At 43.3% G+C, this 23,796-nt stretch overlaps 1 protein-coding gene across 5 annotated transcripts in view; it reads right to left on the bottom strand.

The window, feature by feature from the left end:
- The window catches only part of ANKRD6 (ankyrin repeat domain 6), a 147,976-nt gene that overhangs the window by 52,713 nt on the left and 71,467 nt on the right, over positions 1-23,796 (bottom strand). For 3 of the 5 annotated variants that reach the window (XM_006133293.4, XM_006133296.4, XM_014578690.4), the window contains exon 1: positions 5,538-5,557. Coding sequence is in view for 2 of the 5 variants with exons in the window: in XM_075923879.2 (XP_075779994.2) it covers positions 5,538-5,657 (120 nt within the window). In the remaining 3 variants the exon portion in view is untranslated. Of the gene's footprint in view, positions 1-5,537; positions 5,810-23,796 lie in introns of those variants that run through there. The other 2 variants (XM_075923879.2, XM_075923884.2) reach the window with 1 other exon arrangement.

Raw genomic sequence — 23,796 nt, 5'->3', positions numbered from 1 at the left:
TACATTTACACTGCAAAGCTGCAGCGGGGGTAGGACCCGGACCCAGCGCAAGCCAGGACTGAGCCAGGCTGCCTGCCTGGTCAGAGCAACCCTTTTCCGCAGGGCTGCAGGCAACACTGCAGAGACAGTGCGGGGGGAACCAGCTGATACAGAGGCAAGGGGGTGGAGGGAAATGCGAGTAATCGACTCGACTGCCTGATAAGCCTAGGCTTATCAGGTAGTTTAGTCAACTACGCACTTACATCCCTACTTCTTACTCCATGAAAAGTCTTGCTGGCTTCAACAAGTAAGAGGATAAGATCAGGGCCTTTAAAAGTAATTCTTATAATTATAGTTAGACTATGATATAAACTCTAACAAGAAAAACTGAGGAATGTAACGAATCACAGAGTACAGAAAAAGCATAAAATAGATATGTGAATAAACAGATCTTTGTGGTTAATTTTGTAAAGAATTTTGTGCTAGGGAGAGAGAAAGAATATGCATTTCAGTTTTACTAGAAAAATCAGTTATTAATTTTTATTGTTATTGCTATACAAGTTAGAAAAATTTAAACCAGTAATTATTATTGAGTGAGATACCACTTCGCCCCTAAAACCTGATACTGACGAGCTGGGCAGTCACCCAGGTCTGCCATTTTTAAGGGGACGCTGACAGAGCCTGATCAGAACACGCAGCAATGAAAGGGACCACGACCACATTTTGGCCTTTTTTTCTCTTTCTTTATTTTTCCTCGACAAATTTTGCCCAGGGCCGCCAATTGGTTAGGACTGGCCGTGCTTAGTATAAACAGAAACCACTAACAAAAGTTTACATTCTAACTCATTCCATGTGAAAATCATCATTCTTCATAATTTGTTATGAACTCCAAAGTCATATCACAGAGAAGTTCACAGACCTTTCTTCTGAAGCTGGACTGATGTAGGAATTTGCACGTTAGTAAAGTTCTGTTGTAAAATCAAGAGTTTATGGTTGACTGGGTTTTTCTTTGAGACTGAAAAATCAAGTAAATTCAGGATATTAGAAAGCCACATGGATCCAAGATGTATATGATCCTCTGAAAATGAAATTTGCTGAGTTTTACATGGCTCTGAAATCAACTTTAACTTATACTTGTAAACATCCATTTTGGAGGATGGATATAGCTAACAGATTTTATCAGTATCACAAACATTTAATAATAACAACCTATATTCAGGGTCATGTCATAATTTCCATGTCTGTTGTACTCACTGCAACACCTGGAAGGTGTGAATAATTCAAAATAAAACTATAATTGTAACAAGTCATTATCAAATAATTCCACATTAGAACCATAGTTTTCCATTAACTAATTTCATGGAGTAGTTAAATCAGCTCCAAGATTATGCTGGAAATCATAATGCCAAACACTGGATTTTGTAGTTGAAACGGTGTGGAAAACCTGAATTCAGAATGATAGTGGATATCATAGAATCATAGAATATTAGAACTGGAAAGGACCTTGAGAGGTCAGTAAGTTGAGTTCCCTGCCCTCAAAGAAGGACCAAGCACCCTCTGATCATCCCTGATAGATGTTTATCTAACCTGCTCTTAAATATTTCCAGAGATGGCGATTCCAGAACATCCCTAGGAAGTTTTTCCTAATGTCCAACCTAAACCTCCATTGCTGCAATTTAAGCCCATCAGAGGTTAAGAAGAAGAATTTATCTCCCTCCTCATAATACCTTTTTAGGTACCTGAAAGCTGCTATCATGTCTTCTCTTTTCCAAACTAAACAAACTCAGTTCTTTCAGTTTTCCGTCACATTATGTTTTCCAGATTTTTAAATCATTGTTGTTGCCCTTTCCAGACCCGCTCCAATATTTCCACATCTTTCCTGAAATGTGGTGCCCAGGACTAGACACAATACTCTAGTTGAGGCCTAATCAGTACAGAGTAGATACAATAATTACTTCTCGTGCCTTCCTAACGTCACTCATGTGAATGCATCCCAGAATGATGTTTGCTCTTTTTGCAACAGTGTCACACTGTTGACTTATATTTAGCTTGTGGTCCACTAAGACCCAAAGATCCCTTTCTGCAGTACTCCCTCCTATAGAGTCACCTCTCATTTTATATATGTGCAAATGATTGTTCCTTCCTAAGTAGAAAACTTTGCATTTGTCCTTATTGAATTTCATCCTATGTACCTCAGACCATTTCTCCAGTTCATCCAGATAATTTTAAATTATAATCCTCTCCTCCAAAGCACTTGCAACTCCTTCCAGTTTAGTATTATCTGCAAACTTTATAAGACTTTCCTCTATGCCTTTACCTAAATCATTGATGAAGATACTGAAAAGAGTTGGTCCCAAAACGGATCCCTGCAGAATCCCACTTATTATGCCCTTCCACAGTCACAGCATGACTGTGAACCATTGATAACTACTCTCCAAGCACAGTTATCCAACCTATTATGTGTCCACTTTATAGTAGTCCACATCAGGGTTGTATTTTCCTAATTTATGGATAAGAAGGTCATGCGAGACTGTATTAAATGCTTTAAGTAAAGTCTAGATGTACCACATCTATCATTTCCCCCTTATCCACAAGGCTTATCATCCTACTAAAGAAAGTTATCAGGTTGGTTTGATATGATTTGTTCTTTACAAATTCATGCTGGCTGTTACCTATTACCTTATCATTTTCCAGATGTTTGCAGATGAATTCCTTATTTGTTCCATTATATTTTCTGGCACAGAAGTTAGACTGACTTGTCTGTAGTTTCCTGGGTTGTCCCTATTTCTCTTTTTATAGATGGACTCTCTATTGCCCTTTTGTAGTCTTCCGGAATCTCTCCCGTCTTTTGTGACTTTTCAGAGAGGATGGCTAATGGCTCAGATATCTCTTAAGTCAGCTCTCCTTGAATATTCTAGGATGCACTTCATCAAGCAATGGTAACTTGGAGAAATCTAACTTTTCTAAATAATTTGTAACTTGTTCTTTTCCTATTTTAACTTCCCATTCTCACTAGCATTCACTGTGTTAGGCATCCAATCACTACCAACCTTCTTGGTGAAAAATTAAACAAAGAGGTTGTTAAGCACCTCTGCCATTTCCACGTTTTCTGTTATTGTTTCTCCCTCTTCATTGAGCAATGGGCCTACCCTTCCATTTGGTCTTCCATTTCCTTTTAATATATTTGTAGATAACAATGTATAGTGTGCCTGAAATTCCTTTGATACTTTCCTAGCCTTCAGGGCCCCTTACAGATCCACAGTTCAGCCCTCTTATTAAAACTTTCACTGTTCAAATATCTTTAGACCTCTGCCCTGCCCCCACCCTGCAAAATGCCACATGCTCCTGGCAGGCCAGGAGGAGACTTTGCACGCTCCCCTGCCTGCAAGCTCTGACTGGCCTGGGGGCAGAAGGAGGAACGTGCAAAGTCTCCTCCCACTGCCATGGGCATGGGCACCTAAGGGGAACTTTGGAGGGGGAAGGGGGAAAAGACTTCACCTGCTCCCCCACCTCCAAACTAATCATGGTCTGTGGGTGGAGAAGCAGGGAAGTATTCTGGCCGTGCCCCTTCCGCTTTAGGCCCCGCTCCTTCCAGTGCGGCCCAGGGCCACTTCAAAAATTTCTGAGTGGCTCCCGGCAAAAAATTATTGCCCACCCCGCGTTAGACAGATGGTGGCAAGCACAAATGAATGGACAACAGAGTCAAAATAAGTATTTTACTACAGCTTTTCTCATTCACTATGGGTTATGGCCTGTGGATTGAGTATCACCATATCAGCAAGAGGCCATCTGGCAATGGTAAATAAACAGGAAACCTCCCCAGAGCACTCTGACTTTAAAAATAAATAACTATGATCCAAGCAAAGGGAGCTTCTCAGAAATCAGATGCCATTGATAGACATTTCTAATCTATTTTTGCACCTTATCTAAAGTATTCACATTTTCTGTTTAAAACCTCCCAATGGCCCTAATAGTTGCCTTGCAGAGGCTCATATTCACGGTCAAGTTTTGTGTTCTCAGCTGACATAGGAATATAATTCAAACTAAATGTGCCCCAGTGCAGCATTTTGCCAAAATAATAAACCAGTCACAGATCCAATAGATATTGCCAGTCTAATCCCACCCACTTCCTCCTCCCCAATTAATTTTTTTTAGTTTTAAAATTTTGTCTCAGATCGCAGACCATCCTTTTCATGTCTCACTCTATCACATTCTCTATGTCACCCACTTATCCTCCACTTCTCTCTCTCTCTCTCTCTCCCATGGCTCCTGCCTTGCCCTCAGTTCTTCAACATCTCAATTAGCCTTGTGACTAGGCAGTAGAAAGCTGGCTACAAGTCTCATAAGCAAGCAAAGCAGGTTCCAGTGACAACCAACTATATACAACATTAGTTGTTGTGCTAGGAGAAGCAGTGAGCTCCATCACAGGCAACCACTGACCTATTGAGATAAAACATTACTCACAGATCACTACATATGAGGTAAAAATCCCTTAATTGGTTGTACTACTTCTCTTCAGATCAGTTTTTCTTTTAAATGTTAATTACACTTTTTCACATCGAACCTTGGCTTTTGTTTTATACAGTGACTGCTAGGAAACTTCAGAGGAGGATGAGAACATTCCGAGTTTTTGTGGTTTAAAAAAAATAAAATACAGTAATGAAGAGGGGGAGACAGAAAGAGAGAGAAAAGGAGGGAGGGAGAAAACATCATATTTCATTAGTATTCTTCTCACATTCAGATGTGATTAACAGACTATTGAGAAAAATAATTTCAGGCCTACTTCTGTTTAGATTCAAACTCTGCTCTCAGACTAAGCAATTTTTCTTATGTCACTTGCATGATTTGTAATTATTATTTGTAATATGATTAGTGCTGGCAGTGAGTCCATTTCAACTGCATTCTTTTTTTAAATCTTAAGTGTTGCTATAAGTCTTCTAATACAACGGGCCGATTCTTGACTGTCCACTCTGGAATAGCAAATGAAATTTATAATCCTCAAATGGGTAATTGCACTGAGATTGCAGAGGCATAAAAATCAGGACAACAATCAATAAGGTTATGAGCAGTAAGTGCAGCCATAACATAGCCCATTATACCAACACATCTGTCTCTTAAGAAAACATGTTACTTACAGCTTACCTATCTTTAGTCCTCCCCTGCTGAAAGATACCCTGAGCTTTTTGCACACACTCAAGACCTCCCTCCCCACCAATTCTTCTTCTATGGTAATTAATTTTAAAAGCATGTTCATTCCTCAAAAGTCAAAGCACATTTTAAAAATGTCATTGCATAGGCATCCAGCATAGCACATTTTTAAAGGTCCAGTATGTACTGGTACTATATATTTTCCTCTTCTTGGAAGCAGAGAAGGAACAGAAATGTATTATTTCATGTTCAAGCTGGCTAATAAATGCAGATTTAAAGAAAAAAATCAAAACACTTTTAAACCCCTCCCAATATGTTTAAATTTGTAAAGTAACAAGAACATTATCTCAGACAATGGTTTAGGAGTTACACTATTTCCCAGGGAATTTGGAAAGAGTTTTTCTTGTTACCTTGGTAACTGCTACCTTGGCACCCTTGTTGATAAGCTGCACCACATTATCCACTTGGCCTTTGTACGCAGCTATGAGAAGGCGTTCTGAAAGCACAGCGACCGCATCCTGCTGGCTCATGAATTAGGAGATAAAGGTTTCCAGGGCAAGCAGTGGGCAAGTTCCTTCAATCCAAAATGAAAGCTTCAGCTCAGTTCAAAAATTGCATGCGAAGGCGAAAAAGGACCCCAGCTTATTGGAAGGTTAATTTGTTACTATGCCATCTTCTGCACCTATGGATTAAAAAACAAAATAGCCATCAGAAACATTTTGCAAACTGAAAAACTGCAGCCTCTTACCACTAAACCTCTGAAATGCTCTTGAATTTTCCTCAGAGGAGAGGAGGGCTATGGAACAAATTCCTGAGCATCCCACAAGTGTTAATTGTTGCATTTCTATATGCAACGCAGAGGGTCTGGATGCAACACACATTTATTGTATCCTCCCACCTGCTCTCTTGTTTCTGCTTCAACTACACTGACATCAAAGATACAGACAGAATTATCATCTCGTATAGATGCCAGTTTCATACCACAGTTGTGCTAGAAACAATTCAGAGACACTGCACTGTAGCGAATGCATCCTTTGTATCATATTCCACAGAGATTGTTTGTGAGTCAGACCTTCCCCAGCATTCCGGCTCATTCACAAAAGTGCTCTCTACCGCCTCATTTACTGACATGCTCACTTTGTTTCCCATAATTTAACCACGGAGTATATTTAAATAAATTCTCCGCTAAAATTTATTTCCATCTCCAATTTCATCAGGTGTTACACATTTTGTAAATTTGGCTTTGCACAGGATTCCTTCCATTCATTTCTCTGTCCACACTTGCAGCCATTGCTAAGTGCAGCACTGTGCAGATCCTAAGGCAGACAAAGAACACTGGCATAGTAGCAGTTAGACAGCCAATAATGAAGCATATTCAGGACCACTAATTCAAATTCAAACCTCACAACATCCATAGAGTTATTTAAAGTCAATACCAGGCATAGTATAGATTTCAGATAATTTCGTTTGTAGGTTATGGGGGGGGGCGGTGAGAAAGCTAGTTCTCCAGTTAACTGAAAACATCTCTCTTACAAAAAAACACAGGCTATACATCAGAAGCGAAGACAGACTAGTAAAAATGCAAATTGCTGAAACAGAAAGCATCAGTTTCTAAGTGCATGGCTGACTTTCTGTCAGAAAGCTAACATCCACACAAACAGAACATACATGCCTATAACCAACCATCTTAATAATCAAAACCAGATTCCACCATATTTCTCTAATGCTGGGGAGAGTCCACAGTCAAATGGGTCTCCTAGGGCCCTACTGCAAGATAAAAGAAGCCAACATTCATGAATATCACGAACTAATATCTACGGTCAAAGTACTGTATATTTTATTATTCATAAGCCAGAAACTGCTCCTTAGGTAAAACACTTTTTACAAAACTATTTTTATAGAAGTTGAAGGGGTACACTTCACAAAACATGTTTAGAGAGCTCCACATCCAAAGGAAATTATAGTGTATGCTGTACAGACACAATGCAAACCAAGAAGGAACTGGGCATTTTATCTGGTCATACAAGACAGGGAAAAGGTGACAATTGAGAGGGGAGGAGACAGCACAGGGGACGGAGCAGAGGAAGAAATTAAACGTGGCAAGGTTCTGTGTTTGGAAGTTACTTAAAGGTGACAACAAAGAACACTGCGTTCAGAAATGAAGAGGAAGAAAATGAAGAGATGAGAGAAGTTGGCAGTAAAGTTGGGAGCAGTAAAACATTATAGCTGCCGCTTTTTTTTTTTTTTTTTTTTTTTTTAAATAGACTGAAGTGGTAAAAGGCAGGAAGGCCAGAAAGCAGTTGGTTACAACAGTCAAGACAAGGTATAAATTAGGTGTGGTTTGGGGTTTTAGGTTGTTAAAACAAAGAAGGAGGGATTGATTTTAGCAATTTCAAGAAGTGAGAGGGTAGATGGGAATCGATGGTGATTCAGTTTAGAGGCAGGTAGACGTGCAAGACTAGGCAGGTTTAAAAGATCAGAAGTGAAGAGGTACAGTTTCCTTATGCTACCGTTTATTGACTGAGGCCAGCTTTTACCAATTTCCAATGTAATATCTAGGACCAAAATCCTCAGCAAGAGCAGTGTGATTTGAAATGGACCAAGAAGAAAGCTGGTAGAGGGGAGATGAATATACTGAGACTGGACAATAGACTCAGTTGGAAGCAAAGAGGACACACAAGCAGCTGGCTCTGGGGCCAGCTACACAGGTCACTGCTGGAGCTGCCCCAGGGACAGCTACTTGGACAGTGTCACTGGCCACAGGGGTCATTGGAGCTGTAACATCCTTAGGGGCCACCCTGGAGTCCATTGGAACAACAAGCAGTTGCGGGCAGTCAACCTCCACCAGGACCCCACCGTCGGCACCCAGGACTCCCCATGACATCAACACCCTGGAGCCATAAGGGAGATGGCAGCCCAGGAACCAAAAAACAGCTAAGATTTAGTCAGGGGTATTTACGGTAAAAGTCATAGACAGGTCATTGGCTGTGAATTTTTGTTTATTGCCCTTTACCTGTCTATGACTTTTACTAAAAATACCCTGACTATACCTTAGCCTTACATAGGCCATATTAAAAAGCCATGAAATTCCGATGGCTGTAACAAATATGTCTGTCTATATAGGTTTCATCAAATTTAGATCTTAACTCCAAGTGTTTGCTTTTCAACGTTTAAAGAAGATGAACCATCCAAACCTGTAGCTGTAACGTTAATAACGTGTCACTGATGCTTTCACATTCCTTCATCACTCTTTCTCCTCATACCCTGCCCCTCACATGGCCATCAACTAGTGCAGGACAAACCTTTCTTGCAACAGATGACAGTGAGAAGGGGGGGAAAGGAGGGTGTTGGTAGAGGCTTGGAGAATATTTGCTTGCTTGTTAGAGCATGTTAGAGATTTCTCCGTCAGTTGTACAGTCACTTATTTGTTCCTATCCTTACCTCTAATGTGGCTGCTCATACATTTGAGAAAGTTGCATATGTACAACTGTAATTGATTTTGATCCTCTTAAAACATGCATGGCCGACTGCTTATTCTTGCTCCTTTTATAAGCTTTACAGTAAGTCTCTAAGGAAGGCACATTGTCAACATTTTCTCACGGATGTTTTGGAGGAGATTTACAAAGAAATTCCATGTAGGCATTATGCAAGCTTTAACCACACAATTAGAACCCACAGAAATGTTCACAAGCACTCAAATGATATTGTCACTGAGCAGATACTTAGCACCAACACTTAATGCAAAGGATCTCAAATTGCTCTACTGCAACTTGCAAGTAAAACGGTAGAGATTATACTCACTTTTTGGTCTTAGTCTTCCCTCCCTATCTTGCTCTCTTTTCTGATTACTGCGGTAAATTCTTTCTTGGAGACACCATTAGCTTTCTCTGTCTGTCATGCTCTGTGATTCTGACGTGATTTACAGTTATAGCATTGCTGCTATAACGTATTTTCCTTCTTGCCTCTTCCACTGATTTAATCACATATAAAAGCATATTAAGGAATTGATCCAGCTATCAATTTTTACGTCTTTGTACTGTGCTATTTATATCTCCTAAAATCATCTTCATCTTTTTTCCTTATCAGAAATGTATTGATCCACCAGCTGCATTCCCATTTTTGGACCCTTTCTATTTCCTTAGCTTTTGTGGACTACTGTCAGCCGACGGTCAGGGCAGTGTGTATGTGCTATACACCCGAGACTTTAACTGCTGAGACCGGGGTCCCTTGCAGCAGACAACCTGGAGGAGGCTGACGGGTGCCCAATAAGTGTACAGGGAGAGCGTATAACACCTTAGATTTCAGCTGCTAGAATTCGTAATTCCTTCGCAGCGGGCAGCCTTGGGGAAAGACTGAAAGGTGCCCCAGTGGATTCTGCCACCTAGGTGTGACACAAATCCAAACGCCCAAGCTCTTCCTATACTGTGTCCCTTAAGATCGGCTGAAGTTCTTTTAAATTGTGCCTGGTTCTGTTATAGCAACTGAAGGAGTCAGGTTAAAGCTTAAACAGTTACAGGTTTATTGAGGAAGCTTATAAATCATATGGTTGCAATGGCTATTGTTCTATTTCTTAACTGCTAGCAAAATATAGATCTTAAAAATGGTTACAAAGAAGATAAAGATAGGAAAACAGAAATAATAGTACCAAGTAACAGCTTAACCTTTAAAGAGCTCTAAGTCTGTGTACACTTAAGACAGAGGACCATATCCAGGTACAATTTTTACCCCCTTCTGTGCCTCTCGACTCCAGCGTGTCAGGCCAGGGCCAGTCCCTCAATTCCTAGGAAAGACGAAAATACGAGGTGGGCGTCCCCATAGAACCTCGGGAGGTCAAACACCTAACCCGACCAGCAGGTAGAGGGTAGATTGACACTCAAAAGTGAGTGTGCTGCTGTACCCACCTATATACCCATGGGGTCACGTATTTCTCTTTCTTATCTGTGATGCCAAATGGTGCTGGTCTGTCTTTTGTGAGACCAGTTCTTACAAGGGAGTTGTGAACTTAATTTACACTTGTAAGAGAGATAACTAAATTGGAAGTACTGGGCATTCTTTTCTCAGTGGGAAATTCCTCTTCCAGGGACTGTGTGTTTGTATCAACATGGGTGCCAGCCGGGTACTTCTTGCAGCCTCGAGGCCAGCTTATTGCCTTAATCGTTCTCTCCTCATATCTATGTTTTCAGCTTCTCAGGATCAGATGAGCCAGCATAGACTATGCTGATTTTATTGCTACTTCTCTGCCCTGTATGCTTTGGGAACCTCAGAGAGGCAAATAAGATGGATGAGATGGGGGGGGAGGGACTGTCTGGCTACAACTACCCAAAATTCATCAAAACATGTTTGATGGAAATAAAGTTTGTATGATCCAGAGACCAACTTTTCCTCTCTTCCGAGGAGAGGCAAAGAAGCAGATGGCGAGAACGGGAAGGGGAAAACAACCCTTTTAACCTTATTCTGACAAGTGCCCTTTCCGTTGTACCAAAACAGAGAGACATCCGTATATGCACCTCTTAGTAATATTTAATTCCTTGTCCACTTTGCACATCTGGAGTTTCCTCTTTAAAAACTTCATATACACTATGAATAGAAAGACAATAAGTGCCTAAATGCTACTGTACAATCCATTGTACACAGTGCTCTCACTCTCAAATTGTGCACACAAAAATTCTACAACATGGTTTGTGCTAGTGGCCTGGCTACAAACAATATTTCTTCATTGAAGTCTCAGAACCCAGGAGTCCTGACTTCCAGTAACATGCTTTTACCACTAGACTCAGGATTAGTATCCATACTGCTCTCCTGCTCCCCTTATGCCTCTTGATAGTGCTGAAGCATGAGACAATTTAAACTTATTACATCAGAAATTAAAGAAAGTGTATGAGAACTTATTTTCATATATTTTACATTCAGATTAGCCCTTGCTGTATCATTGTACCTAATATGAGAATACTTACCTTGGGCAGGTAAGCAAAGCAATACCCTTATTGCAAAGATTAACTATTGTAAACCTCTTCTAATGTCACGCCTGGGGAGAATGAAATCAAGGCACACATCTACTATATATTTGCGAGCGTTTGCTCAAGAACTCCTCCTATATGGTGAAAGCTAGGCCTACCAAATTCAGTATACTGCTTCCTTTTACCATAACTTAAAGCAAGGTAAGAGCCTGGTTGTGTCAGGAAAATGGGACGGGCCTGCAATGGGATTGCTTCTCATAGAACAAGAGACAGAATCACTGTATCAAGTACAGCCCACAAAACTGACAGAAATGAGCACATGTAGAAGGAGGGCTTGGGCCAGGCTCAGGGAAGGCAGGGGCTCAAGGTAGGCATGCAAAATGCCATCTCTGATCACCAGCCCCAGTACAGAGTTACCGCAGCAGGTTCATTTTGGGCCAACAGAGGACTGTGCTTCCTCCCACCTATGGCAGCTCTGTGCCGGGGCCCTGGGAGGGAGTGCTTCACCCAACCCCAAAGCCATGTCTGCTCCATGCTGGGGCCAGAGGAGGGTGCATCTCCCCCCAGCCATGGCACCCAACCCAGAACTACCCCACAGCTGGAGAACAAGTGATCTTGGACCTTTCCCAGCTGGGGGACATGCACCCAGGCTGTACCTGCTGGAGCTGCAGTGGCTCTGGAGAAGCACTTCTCACCTGGCCCCAAGCTGCTGTAGTGAGAGCGTGCTGGGGTAATCTTCTCTCCCCAGGCAACTTGAATACTGAACCCCTCATCCCCAGCCCAGAGTAGGAATGTTAAATTTCATTAAGTCAACTAATTGACTAGTTGATGGATTTTCCATCGACTAGTTGATTAGTCGATAAGCAGGGGAGCCACAGCAGGGTTAGCTCCCAGCCTGAGAGCTCACCCCGCTGCAGCTCTGCCTTTTAAATATATTAAGAACCTGTTGGCTCTTAATACATTTAAAAGGTTAAAGCACAGCAGGAGGGACCCTGCATGAGCTGGGTCAGCTGATTCCCGGCTCACGCAGGACTCCCCCCACTGCACAGCAGCCTTTTAAATACATTTAAATAAATTTAAAAGTTTGGTGCACAGGGAGGGGGACCCTTCACAAACTGGGAATCAGCTGTCCCGGCTGGCTTTAGGTCCTTCCTGCTGCACTTTAGCCTTTCAAATGTATTAAGAGTTGACAGACTAATAGTACATTTAGAAGGCTGGTGCGCCGTGAGGAGGGGCGGGGACCTGGTGTGAGCCAGAAATCAGCTGTCCTGGCTCACGCTGGGTTCCCCGCACCGTGCTTCTAATTTTTAAATTCATTAGGAGCCAACAGGCTCTTAATAAGTTTAAAAAGCAGAGGCGCAGCATCTGGGACTGGGCGTGAGCCAGGAGTCAGCTGATTCCCGGCTCACGCCCAGTCTCTGCTACCCCCCTGCTTCCACTGCCCCCCACAGAGATGGTGCTGGGGGGAGCCAGCTTTTAAGCCGTCTCCTCTCAGCACCGGCTCAGCAAGGGGGGAGGGAAGCAACCAGTCGAGTAGTGACTCAACTACCCAAATAGCCTAGGCTTATTGGGTAGTCGACTAATCGCTTACATCCCTACCCCAGACCAATGATTTTAATGAAGCATGTACATTTTCATTTTATTTACAAAAAACAAAAATTGAGTTAAAACACCCAGGCAATGCCAGGAAAATCTTCTAGTATAACTATGAATAATTAAAATTTTGTTTTCTGAAATGCACCTTAAATGCCTTTGTTCACCTGCCCACCAAAAATGTTGCAAGTCTTTCAAGAAAAAGACCTATTACAACTTCTTACTCTACAGTTCCATGAACAAAAAAAGGAGGATTTAATTCTGCTTTACATGGAAATTACTATATAATCCAAATTAAGAACTCACTACTGACACTTCCATAATAAAGATCATTCCTTTTGCAGAAATATTTTACCCTGTTAATATTTAATTACCATAATTAGTTCTTAAATGGCATTTTACCTATTCATATTGCAATTCTCTTCTTTTGTTCCAATTACTTTCAGTGCAGTCTATGTTTCCTTTCCTACTACTGTAATATGCACATCAGCACATTAAAATGTGTAAAAAGTTCTCTCAAAACTCTCTCTCACTATAAATTATTTGATCATATTTTGAACAAAGGATGCAACATAGTTTTGCATTCTGCATATTTATCTGTTACAAAGAACCTGACTTTGAACAGTCCATTCACAGCTGACTCACAGACTGTTCATTCCCCTATCTCCTGAATGTAGGTATAGCTTTTCAGAGGTGACAACTTTCTAATTTCTCCAGGGAATACTCAACCCCTGCTCCGGCCCAGGCCCTAATCCCAGTGCACTCCTTTCTCCGAGGTCACTTTCCTGCCCTGCCTCTTCCTACCCAGTTCCATTCCCACCCCCAAGAGTGTCTTGCCCTCGCTGCCCTTCAACGCCTACTGTGCACTGCTGAACGGCTGATCTGTGATGGGTGGGAAGCGATGGGAGGGAGGGGAAGAGTTGATTGGGGAGGCCCACCAGATGGCAGGAGGCACGGGGGAGGGGGAAGAGAAGGAACTGATTGACACAGCTGCTGCTGGGTGCTGAGCATCCATAATTTTTTTCTCATGGGTGCTCCAGCACCTGAGCACCCACAGAGTCAGGGCCTGCGTCGCTTTTACTTCTTCCAAGGATTCTCTCATTTTAACATCTTTTCTTCCTTTGACTGCTCTTTTCAGATTCTCAAATGTCTCCAATACAAAGTGATCATAACAAGCACGTGTGTCTTTCCAAAGGAAGACTTGGACAACAAATGGTATCTAATGGAAAAATCAAAGAGTAGTGGCGCTGTCTGGAAAAAGGCAAAGTAATATGAATTGGGGGCAACATACATTTGATTCATATTTTTCTTCACAGATAGCTGTATTAAAGTATTTGCACCATACTTTTTACATTGGTGAACATTTTTAAACTAAAAAAGGTGGTGACTAATAAAAATGATTACTCCTAAAACTACTGGATTGATATTATAGCTATTTTCTTCTGTTGTATAAATTCCACATTTTAAAATATTAGAGTGCTGAATAGGATTTCTGTACACACACACACACACACACGCACACACACACACACGCTTTGGGATTCATCATCTTTCTAAGTGTCTGAAGAAATCTGAAAAACCTGAGACTATTTTTGTTTTTATTATTTCTTAGTTACCCTGGTTGCCAGATACAGTCTCCCAAAGAAAATCAGCATGATCAGTGCTTGACACTCTTCCTAGGGAAAGTAAATTAGACAGATGATTTGATCTACTGTTCTGTTACATCTTACAACTGCTTGCTTCTAAATCAACAGTTAGCCATGCCAGCCACAAACACGAGGAGCTAGTTAGCACAGCTTCTCCTGCTTCTAACTGAACTCTTTATCAAATAAGATGCTGTCATCCTAGCACTGTTGTTAACTTGGTTAAATTTAAACTCATCTGACTGACAGTTCTCAAATCACATCTTGTTGCCACCCCTCAAAAAATTGTGAAGTGGTGTCAGCCTAGCCTAACTTTTAAACAGAGGCAGAGACACATTCAAATTGGATTATACTGGGATCAAGATTGCAATTTAAACTCATCACTGGAATGCCACTGATCTTCTACAGACCGCTGCTTCTTCCCGCTTCTCCCTTTCCCCACTTTACAAATTTTCTTTCTTAACAACCCAGAGCTCTGATTTTCACTGCCATTGGGAAAGATCTGTGAATGGGTAACATACTTCACATTGCTTCAAGAGCAAATTTCTTTATAAATGCTCTGACTGCTGTGCTGCACCTTCCATAATATTCAAAGTTATTAATATTTTATATACAGCATTCATCAGGTTATCGTTTTACTATAATTAAGTTTAAAAACCTATTATTCTCCCTCAGCTCCTTCAAAACACCCACAACTGCACGCACACCCGCACACTCTTCAAAGACTGTCTATGAACGCAAGCTTACCTCTCAGTGAGCATTTTCCAGCCAAGCAATACTGATAAAACAAAACACAATCTGTTGTTGTTTAATATGAAACAGTACATGCGTGTAAACACACGTGTGAGACGGTTGGGTCTTCATTTGCATATTAACAGCCAGAATGTCTTTCCAGCTCACTGCTGTTTCACAGAAATGCTGGGGTCTGAGCCCTGGGAACTGACCCACACATTTTACTGTGCTTGAATGAGAACGGAGTTCTTTGTGCTTTCCATGCATGCAGAAATTCAAGCACAGTGGGATTTCTAAATGTTGAGAAATCTCCCTTACTACCATCATCTTCTGCATTAGATTCAACTATTGCAAAATTAGGACCTTATCCAATAACTGCCACTGAAGTCAATGGCAAAACTCCCACAGAATTTAATGGGAGCAGGATTGGCCCTACATTTTAAAATCCTTTCCAAAATCCTTCTTCTCCTGCCCGTTGCTTTCCTCTGCTTTGTAATTCACAGATTCATTTCCATGGCAAATTCTCTCATTTGACTTCTTCCCTTTGCTTTTATTCAGATGACAAAAAAGGTTCTGAAATGAACACATTTTATTTCTGGATAAAGTCTGATTTTGTGAGAAGGCAGTGTGAAGAATAATGCAACCATTATTCACCTTCCACAGTTTGCATTCCAATGTCAAAGTGAAAATGAGCATGATGGTCTTATTCACTCCCCACTCACTAGTGGACAATTACCCCCATTGAAAAGCTACCTTACAAGTTGGTGTAACTCTCCACCCTTTGTAGCCTGCATGTCAGAGGCCAGGGACAGAAACAGAGGAATGCTGCAGGTCAGGACTGAGGAGCACTGACAGAGATATCTGGAGATGCTTGCAAAGCAGTGGCCTGCATCAGCACTATCAATATTTCACTTTCTAAAGGTCTAGGTTTAGCCAATGTTAAAGAAGAAATAGCAAATTACGTGCAAATTTTAAAAAGTAAAAATATACTGGGAAAGGTCAGAAGAAAAATCTGTGCATAGATATATAGATTTTAAGGCCTAACAGGCCTTACGATAAACATTACGATAATCTAGTCTAAATTTCTATATAAAACATGCCCATGAAACTCTATTACATCTTTAAACATCTCTGTTACATCTTTAAACATCTTTTACAAGAGGACTGTTTTGCATGAGCTGTGGCTCATAGCGTTATTTTATAAAAGAAGTGCTGAAATGGACTTAAGTTCTTCCACAAGTGATAGCACCAGAAGTGCTGGAACACTGTTACAACTCCCAAAAGAGTGACTGAATGGTGTTCTAGACCCTTCCAGCATGGCTCAAGCCCTGCTCATTTTCAACACAACAATTCCAATGATGTCACGTGATATGATGTCATGATCAAGATAAGAGTAAACACAAACATTCAGCCAGCTTCATGCCTTGGGAAATTCTGAAGTGAGAGCCCCTGAAACCAAATGTGTGACACTGTGGACAGCATATACACAGCAATTATAACGTTATATTAGAACTCCATGTACCTCTGATAATAATTCTAACAGGTGGAACTCAATGTACTGCTTCTCCCTCACCTTTGCTTTTCACTGAGCAGCTGTTTGTCTCCCCTGAGCAGAAAAATTGTCTATAGACTCGAACTGAGTGTACATAATGCAAATGATCTGATGTTTCAGAGCCCCATTTGATGTCCATTGATTTCAATGGATTTTGGATTAAGCCTTTAAATAATATGTGACGTACTGGCAAGTAAATTAAAACTAGAGATGTAAAATCACGTTTAATCAGTTAACCAGTCAAAAATTAGATTTAAGCAGGATCTGGGGGGAGGGGGGCGGGAAGGACCACTCCAGCCCAGCTGGAGCGGTCCCCAGCACACAGGGCTGCCAACTCCTGGCCCTTCTCGGGGCTGCCAGCTCTGCCAGCCCTACACAGGGATACCGGCTCCCAACCCAGCTATCAGCACAGTGGGCCTGGTGGGGCTGGAGCAGCCCTCCACCCATGGAGGGTTGTGGGGGCTGCTCCCGGTAATGCTTACCAGGTAATTAGTTACTCATTCACATCCCTAATTAAAGCCACTGAATTGATTCTTATACAGGTTTCCCCTTCCTGGTCCAGCACCCTGGTCCCAGATAAAGGGATTTGCCAGACCAGGGGAGGTCTCTCCCTTCTGGCCTGCGCTTAACACTGGCCCCAGCTAGGGGTACAGCCCAGGCCCACTGTTGCCTGGCTCTGCTGCTGCTGCTGGGGCCAGAGCTGCACAGCTGCAGCTCTACAGCCACTGCCAGACTCCAGCTACTGCCTAGCTACGGGGCAGATCTCCCTGCTGCATTGCCTCGCACCCTCCAACATGTGGCTCCCGGCTATGTCACCACCCCCACCTTGCCCGTTGCGCTCAAGCCCCACAGCCAGACTCCTTATACCTGGGCTCTGTGGTCCAGGAACATCATGCAACCCTCATTTCTGGAAACAGCATTACCATTATATTACACAGGTCATGTGATGCCCAGTGTCTTGGATTATATTGTAACAAGTTGAGGGAATACTGGATGGCTAATTTGCCCCTAGATCACAGGTTCAAGTCCAGGCCATGTTCATAGAAATCTAAAATTCTCATTTCATAGCTGTGTAGAGCAGGGGTGGGCAAAAGAGCCTCCACAGGCCAGATCCAGCCTTCAAACACATTGATCTGGTCTTTGGTGGCCCTGCCACTCCCCACGCCCCCAGGCCTGAGGGCATGGGAAAGCGTACAAAGTCTTCTCCCACCCTGCAAGGAGTACTCGGCGTTTAGAAGCACAACGCACTCCTGGCAGGGCAGGAGGAGACTTTGCGCACTCCCCCCACCCCAGGGCAATCAGGGCTTGGGGGACAGGAGGAGTGCATGAAGTCTCCTCCTGCCCTGCAAGGGGCTCAGCATTTAAAGTCAACCGCCAGCTGCTGCTCAGCTGGCGGTTGACTCTAAGCATGATGCTTCATTGCAGGGCAGGGCCAGGGAGCAAGAGACTTCATGTTCTCCCCCTCCCCAGACCCTGATTGACCTGGGGGCAGCAGGGAGGAGCACACAAAGTCTCCTCCCACCACCAGGGGCACAGGTACCCAGAGAAAACCGCCAGCTGTTCAGAACAGCTGGTGGTTCTCTCTGGGGAGACAAAGACTTTGCATGCTCCCCCACCCCTAGACCAATCAGGGTCTGTGGGCGGGGAAGCACAGAAGTGTCCTGCTCCCCTCCCCCACATTGCACCTGAGGCCTCGCCCCTTCTAGTGGCCCGGGGCCCCTTCAAACATTTCTGAAATGGCCCCCAGTCAAAAATTATTGCCCATCCCTGGTGAAGAGTCTTATGCAAAAGAACTGAAAGCTCAATTCAGCACCTAGTAAAGAGGTGCCCATACATCAAAAATGCTGCACCAGAACATACACTAACTGGTACCCTTGTTAGCAGTGTCAGCTGACAATCAAAGCCAGCCTGGTGGCTAGACTAATTTATCATCCTCACACATTGCCTGAGTTAGGGCTGAGGAACATTGGCATGCATATGAGATTGACGTAAACAGCTGGATACCCATGCCACTGCAATCTATGGGTGTGTCTAGACTACAGGGTTTTGTCGACAAAAGTGGACTTTTGTTGACAAAACTATACCTGCGTCCACACGGCCTTTGAGCTATGTCGACATAACATCGACAAAACTCAGCAGTTTTGTCGACGTATATAAACCTCATTCTACGAGGAATAACGCCTTTTGTTGACAGAGTTCTGTCGATAGAAGGCATTATTGCATCTAACTGTCCTTTGCGTCCACACTGTTATGTCGACAAAGCGGCTTGCTTTGTCGACAGAACTGGATGTAGTCTAGACGCTCTTTGTCGACAGAAGCTTTGTTGACAGTTATCTGTCGACAAAACCCTGTAGTCTAGACATACCCTAACTGTACCAAAATTACTTTTAACTAACACCTTTGTTTCCAATTAACATTTATAACTATACTATCAGTAGTCCTCTCCTTAAATTTTCCAAAGGAATTCTAAATCCTGAGGTCTTCATTTTTAATAAAAGTGGCATGATAAATTCTTATTATCCTTTACCCTAGATTTATATCTTTGATCAGTAAATCCATGTACTCCCTTTATCTTTACCCAGACCATGCAAAGCTTGAGGCAAATTTTACAATGCTGGAGAAATGTTATCTTAACACTGTGTTTCCTAGATATCTAAATTTTTGTATTTGTGACTACGCTGCACAAGAGGTAATACAGGCAGTCCCCGACTTACGTGGATCCGACTTATGTCGGATCCGCACTTACGAACGGGGCTTTTCTCGCCCCGGAGCTCACGGACGGCGAGTCGCCACCCGTGTCCTCCGGGGCGAGAAAAGCTTCTCCCGGTCTCCCTGGTCTGCTGGGGGGGGGCCAGCAAAGCCGCTGGACCCCCCCAGCAGACTAGGGACACCCGAGCAAAGCCGCCCAGGCGGCGGGAGTCCCGCTGCCTGGGCGGCTTTTCTCGTTTGCCCCGGAGCAAAGCTGCCCAGGCAGCAGGACTCCCGCCGCCTGGGCGGCTTTGCTCCTGTCCCCCTGGTCTGCTGGGGGGGTCCAGCAAAGCCACTGGACCACCCCCAGCAGACCAGGGACACCCGAGCAAAGCCGCCGCCTGGGCGGCTTTGCGCCCGGGCAAACGAGCACAGCCGCCCAGGCGGCGGCTTTGCTCTGGTATCCCTGGTCTGCTGGGGGGGTCCAGTGGCTTTGCTGGACCGCCCTCCCCAGCAGACCAGGGGGACAGGAGCAAAGCCGTGGAGCACGCCTGCAGCGGGACATCCCGGGCGCGCCTGGGCTGTCCCGCTGTGGGCGTGCTCCAAGGCTTTGCTCCCTGTCTCACTGCAGACCAGGGAGATGGGGAGCAAAGCCTTGGAGCACGCCTGCAGCGGGACAGCCCGGGCGCGCTTGGGCTGTCCCCCTGGGGGCGTGCTCCGCGGCTTTGCTCCTGTCCCCCTGGTCTGCTGGGGGGGTGCAGCTAGTGCCCCCCCCAGCAGACCAGGCTTTTCTTGCCTAGCCCTGGGGTAGAGCAGCTGGGGGCTGCCGGGTTGGTCCCACAGCGCCGCTCCAGACCAACCCGACAGCACCCCAGCTGCTCTGCCTCAGGCGTCCTGATTCAGCCGCTGCTGGTCAGTTTCAGCAGCGGCTGAATCAGGACGCCTGGGGCAGAGCAGCTGGGGTGCTGCTGGGTTGCTCCAGTAGCGCTGAGGAGCCATGCTACTGGAGCAACCCAGCAGCACCCCAGCTGCTCTGCCCCAGGCGTCCCTAAGTCAGCCACTGCTGAAACTGACCAGCGGCTGACTACAGGAAGCCCGAGGCAGAGTTGCTCTGCCCCAGGCTTTCTGGAATCAGCCGCTGATCAGTTTCAGCAGCAGCTGACTTGGGGACGCCTGGGTTTCTTAAGTTGAATCTGTATGTAAGTCAGAACTGGCATCCAGATTCAGCCGCGGTTGAAACTGATCAGTTTCAGCAGCGGCTGATGCCAGTTCCGACTTACATACAGATTCAACTTAAGAACAAACCTACAGTCCCTATCTTGTACGTAACCCGGGGACTGCCTGTATTCCTGCAAATCATCGATCTACGTCTGCAACTTTAACTTCAACTTTGTTAAGTTTGTGTGTGGAAATACAGGTATACATTAAGTTAGGTGATGTTAACAGTAACTACTGCCAAAAATAAAACTTCTGCTCTTCTGTGATTTGACTTACATTATAACAGTGGCAAATGATATGTTGCCTCTTTCTGACAAACTATAATATGATCTTTTAGGCCTGTCATTCACTGATACTAAACTATTACCCACCAAATAAAAGATTTCTTAAAAGTAATATTTTGGAATTGCAGATAGGTTATTCTAGAATTATGTAAAATCTTAGGAGGGTTTACTCTCATGGTAAAATATCTCAGAGAGGTAACCATGTTAGTCTGTAACTTAAGCTTTCATGGACAAAACCTACTTCCTCAATGAGCAGAGTGAAGAAAAAAAAAGGGGAGAACCTCCCATTATATATAACAGAAAAAGAAGGGAGAGGGGTGGGGGGGGGTGAATAAGTACCTGTCAATAGTAGTGCTGGTGCTAATGAGGTTAATTGATTGGGCTGGAAGTGTCCCATACTTACCTTTTGATTTCAATTGTGTGTTGAATATAATGGCCCATCCAGTTCATGTCTTTGTTCAGGCCCTGAGAGATAGTGGCTCATACCACTGCACATCCTCTAATATCATATGTGCCACAAGTGCCAGAAATGCCCCTCTGATATGTATATTAGCCAAACTGGACAGTCATTATGACAAAAAATAAATGGATACAAGTCAGATCTCAGAAATGGTAACACACAAAAACCTGTAGAGGAACATTTTAACCTCCCTGGGCACTCAATGGATTTAAAAGTAGCCATTCTTCTACAAAGGAATTTTAAAAAACAACTACAGAGAGAAACTGTGGAACTGGCCTTCATGTGCAAATTTGACACTATTTCTCAAGGTCTGAACAAAGACATGAGCTGGATGGGCCATTATATTCAACACCCAACTGACACTGAAAGCTAAGTATGGGACACTTCCAGTCTACTCAATTAGCCTCATTAGCACTGCTCTACAATTGACAGGTACATTTCCCCCCTTTTCCCTTCTCCCTTCTTTTTCTGTTAGGGAATGTCTACACTACAATACAAAGTCAAATTAAGAGACGCAACTTCAGCTACATTAATTGTGTAGCAGAAGTCGAAGTAGTTTAACTTGGGTTTTGGCGCTGTCTATACTGCAGGAAGCTGAAGGAAGAACACTCTTCCTTCGACTTCCCTTACTCCTCGTGAAGGGAACCACAGTGCCCCTCTCACTTAACTAGACCACTAATTTGAACCCTGGAAGATCGACAGCGGCAGCTTTGATCTTACTCTGTAGTGTAGATGTACCATTATATATTGGGAGGGATGTCACTTGTCTCTAAATCCTGACCCCATTTTCAAGTTGGGAAAGGTGGGGGGGAGTGGTATTCTTGGAACCTATTTCCAAATAATCATGGATCATTTGGCTTAACTGCTAGTTCATTAAGCATGGTGAGAAAGCAGCCAGCACAATCACTTATTCTGTGGCATACCTGAGTTTCAACAGCCAAAAGGCAAAAATACAAAGATCATTCCCAAACCTAGACCACCAGCTTCTCTGTATACCACATTCCATCTTAGTCACCAGGGGTCCCCATTTGACAGTTTTCTTAATAAAATACAGTCACTCTCTTAACCTCAAAACATTCTTCGAATTCTAAATTAACATGGAAGTGACACCTTCTGAGAACCTAGAATTTTACACATCTGAAACCAAAATGAACATCTGAATTCATTTTTATGAATTACATAAAAATGACCATGTGCTAAAGCCCCATTTTATTATCTCCACTGAGACAACACACAAATCCTCAGGATCTCTCAGCTTCTGCTTTTAAATATTTTACAAAATATACCTAGAAGAGCACCCTATGGTCAGAGATGAATGGGATACACATTCTGAAATGTGTACATTGCAGGCTGATTCCGGACTTTAATCTTTTCTCTGCCAACAGCAGCCATAAGTCATTGTATTCTGGCATGAGGAAACCACATAAAGTATGATCTGGAGCACATTACAAATGGAATGCCACAACAGAGGAGTAACAGGAAATCTAACACCTGGGCTTTTTGCAGGGTATGACTGGCTGAGTACGAATGTGTAAAAAAAAACAAATAATAATTTCTTTCTGACGAATTAACAACCCTCACCAACCTAAAAATACATGTTTAAGACAAGATTTTCCAAAAGAGGGAGTGAGGAGTAGGCCAGGAATTATTAGGAAATGTATCTCTAAGTTACCGCATAGTCATCGTGTGTATGTATTACTGTCCTCTTGTCACATTCATTCTCTTGTGTTTGTACTTCTTATAATTTATTGTGTCTCTTAACTTAGATACTCTCTGAGGCAGGGAACAAATCTCCATGGTTCTTCAAAGAATCCAGCACATTTTTGGGATAAACAGATTTGTTGTTTACATAGGCCATGCTGTATATCCAGCCAGACCTCCCCCCACACACCCCTGAATGCCCATTTGGTCAGGCTAGAGGGCAAGGGAACTGCCTAGAGTGGGGTGGAGGCAAAGAAGGGCCTGGCCAAAGGGCATGAGGGAACTGGCAAGGGGGTACAAAGAAGTGGCTGGTAGAAGTTTCCAGAGAGAGAGTGAGGGGCTGTCTTGGAAGGCCAGCTGAGTGGAATGAGGCCAAGTAGCTTCCAGAAGCTTGATTTTCATTAACAACTGGTCCACATAGTGCCAACCGAGCAAGCTCATTGGCACCCTAACCTGAACCCCTGTATTCTTACTGACCAAATAGTGAAGAAATCAATTTTTTCTCATTTTCTGATCTTCACAAAAATCATGAAGATGTCCACTCATGTCATGCCTATTAACATCCCCCGAAAATTCTGGAATTGGTTAGATGCAGTTTTCAAATGTATTCACATTCAAGCCGACTGAGTAATATCATCAAGTTCCACTTTGGGTCTTGCTTCAGTCAGTCAACAACTTTATGGTCTCTCATGCTGGGAGTCAGAACACAATGTTCTAGTTTTTCAAAGGATCCAATATAGCTTTGGGAGAGATACAAAGAATACATACAAAGAGTAAGGAGGTTTTTAGTTGATTCTTTTCAGACTTACCTCTAGTTCTTTGATGAAATTCTTTTTTTTGA

The sequence above is a fragment of the Pelodiscus sinensis genome, chromosome 3, assembly GCF_052426305.1.
Source record: "Pelodiscus sinensis isolate ZL-2025 chromosome 3, ASM5242630v1, whole genome shotgun sequence".
In the NCBI taxonomy this organism is placed as follows: domain Eukaryota; kingdom Metazoa; phylum Chordata; order Testudines; family Trionychidae; genus Pelodiscus; species Pelodiscus sinensis.
The sequence above is the reverse complement of the archived record's forward strand: the minus strand, read 5'-3'. Positions and strand labels throughout refer to the sequence as shown.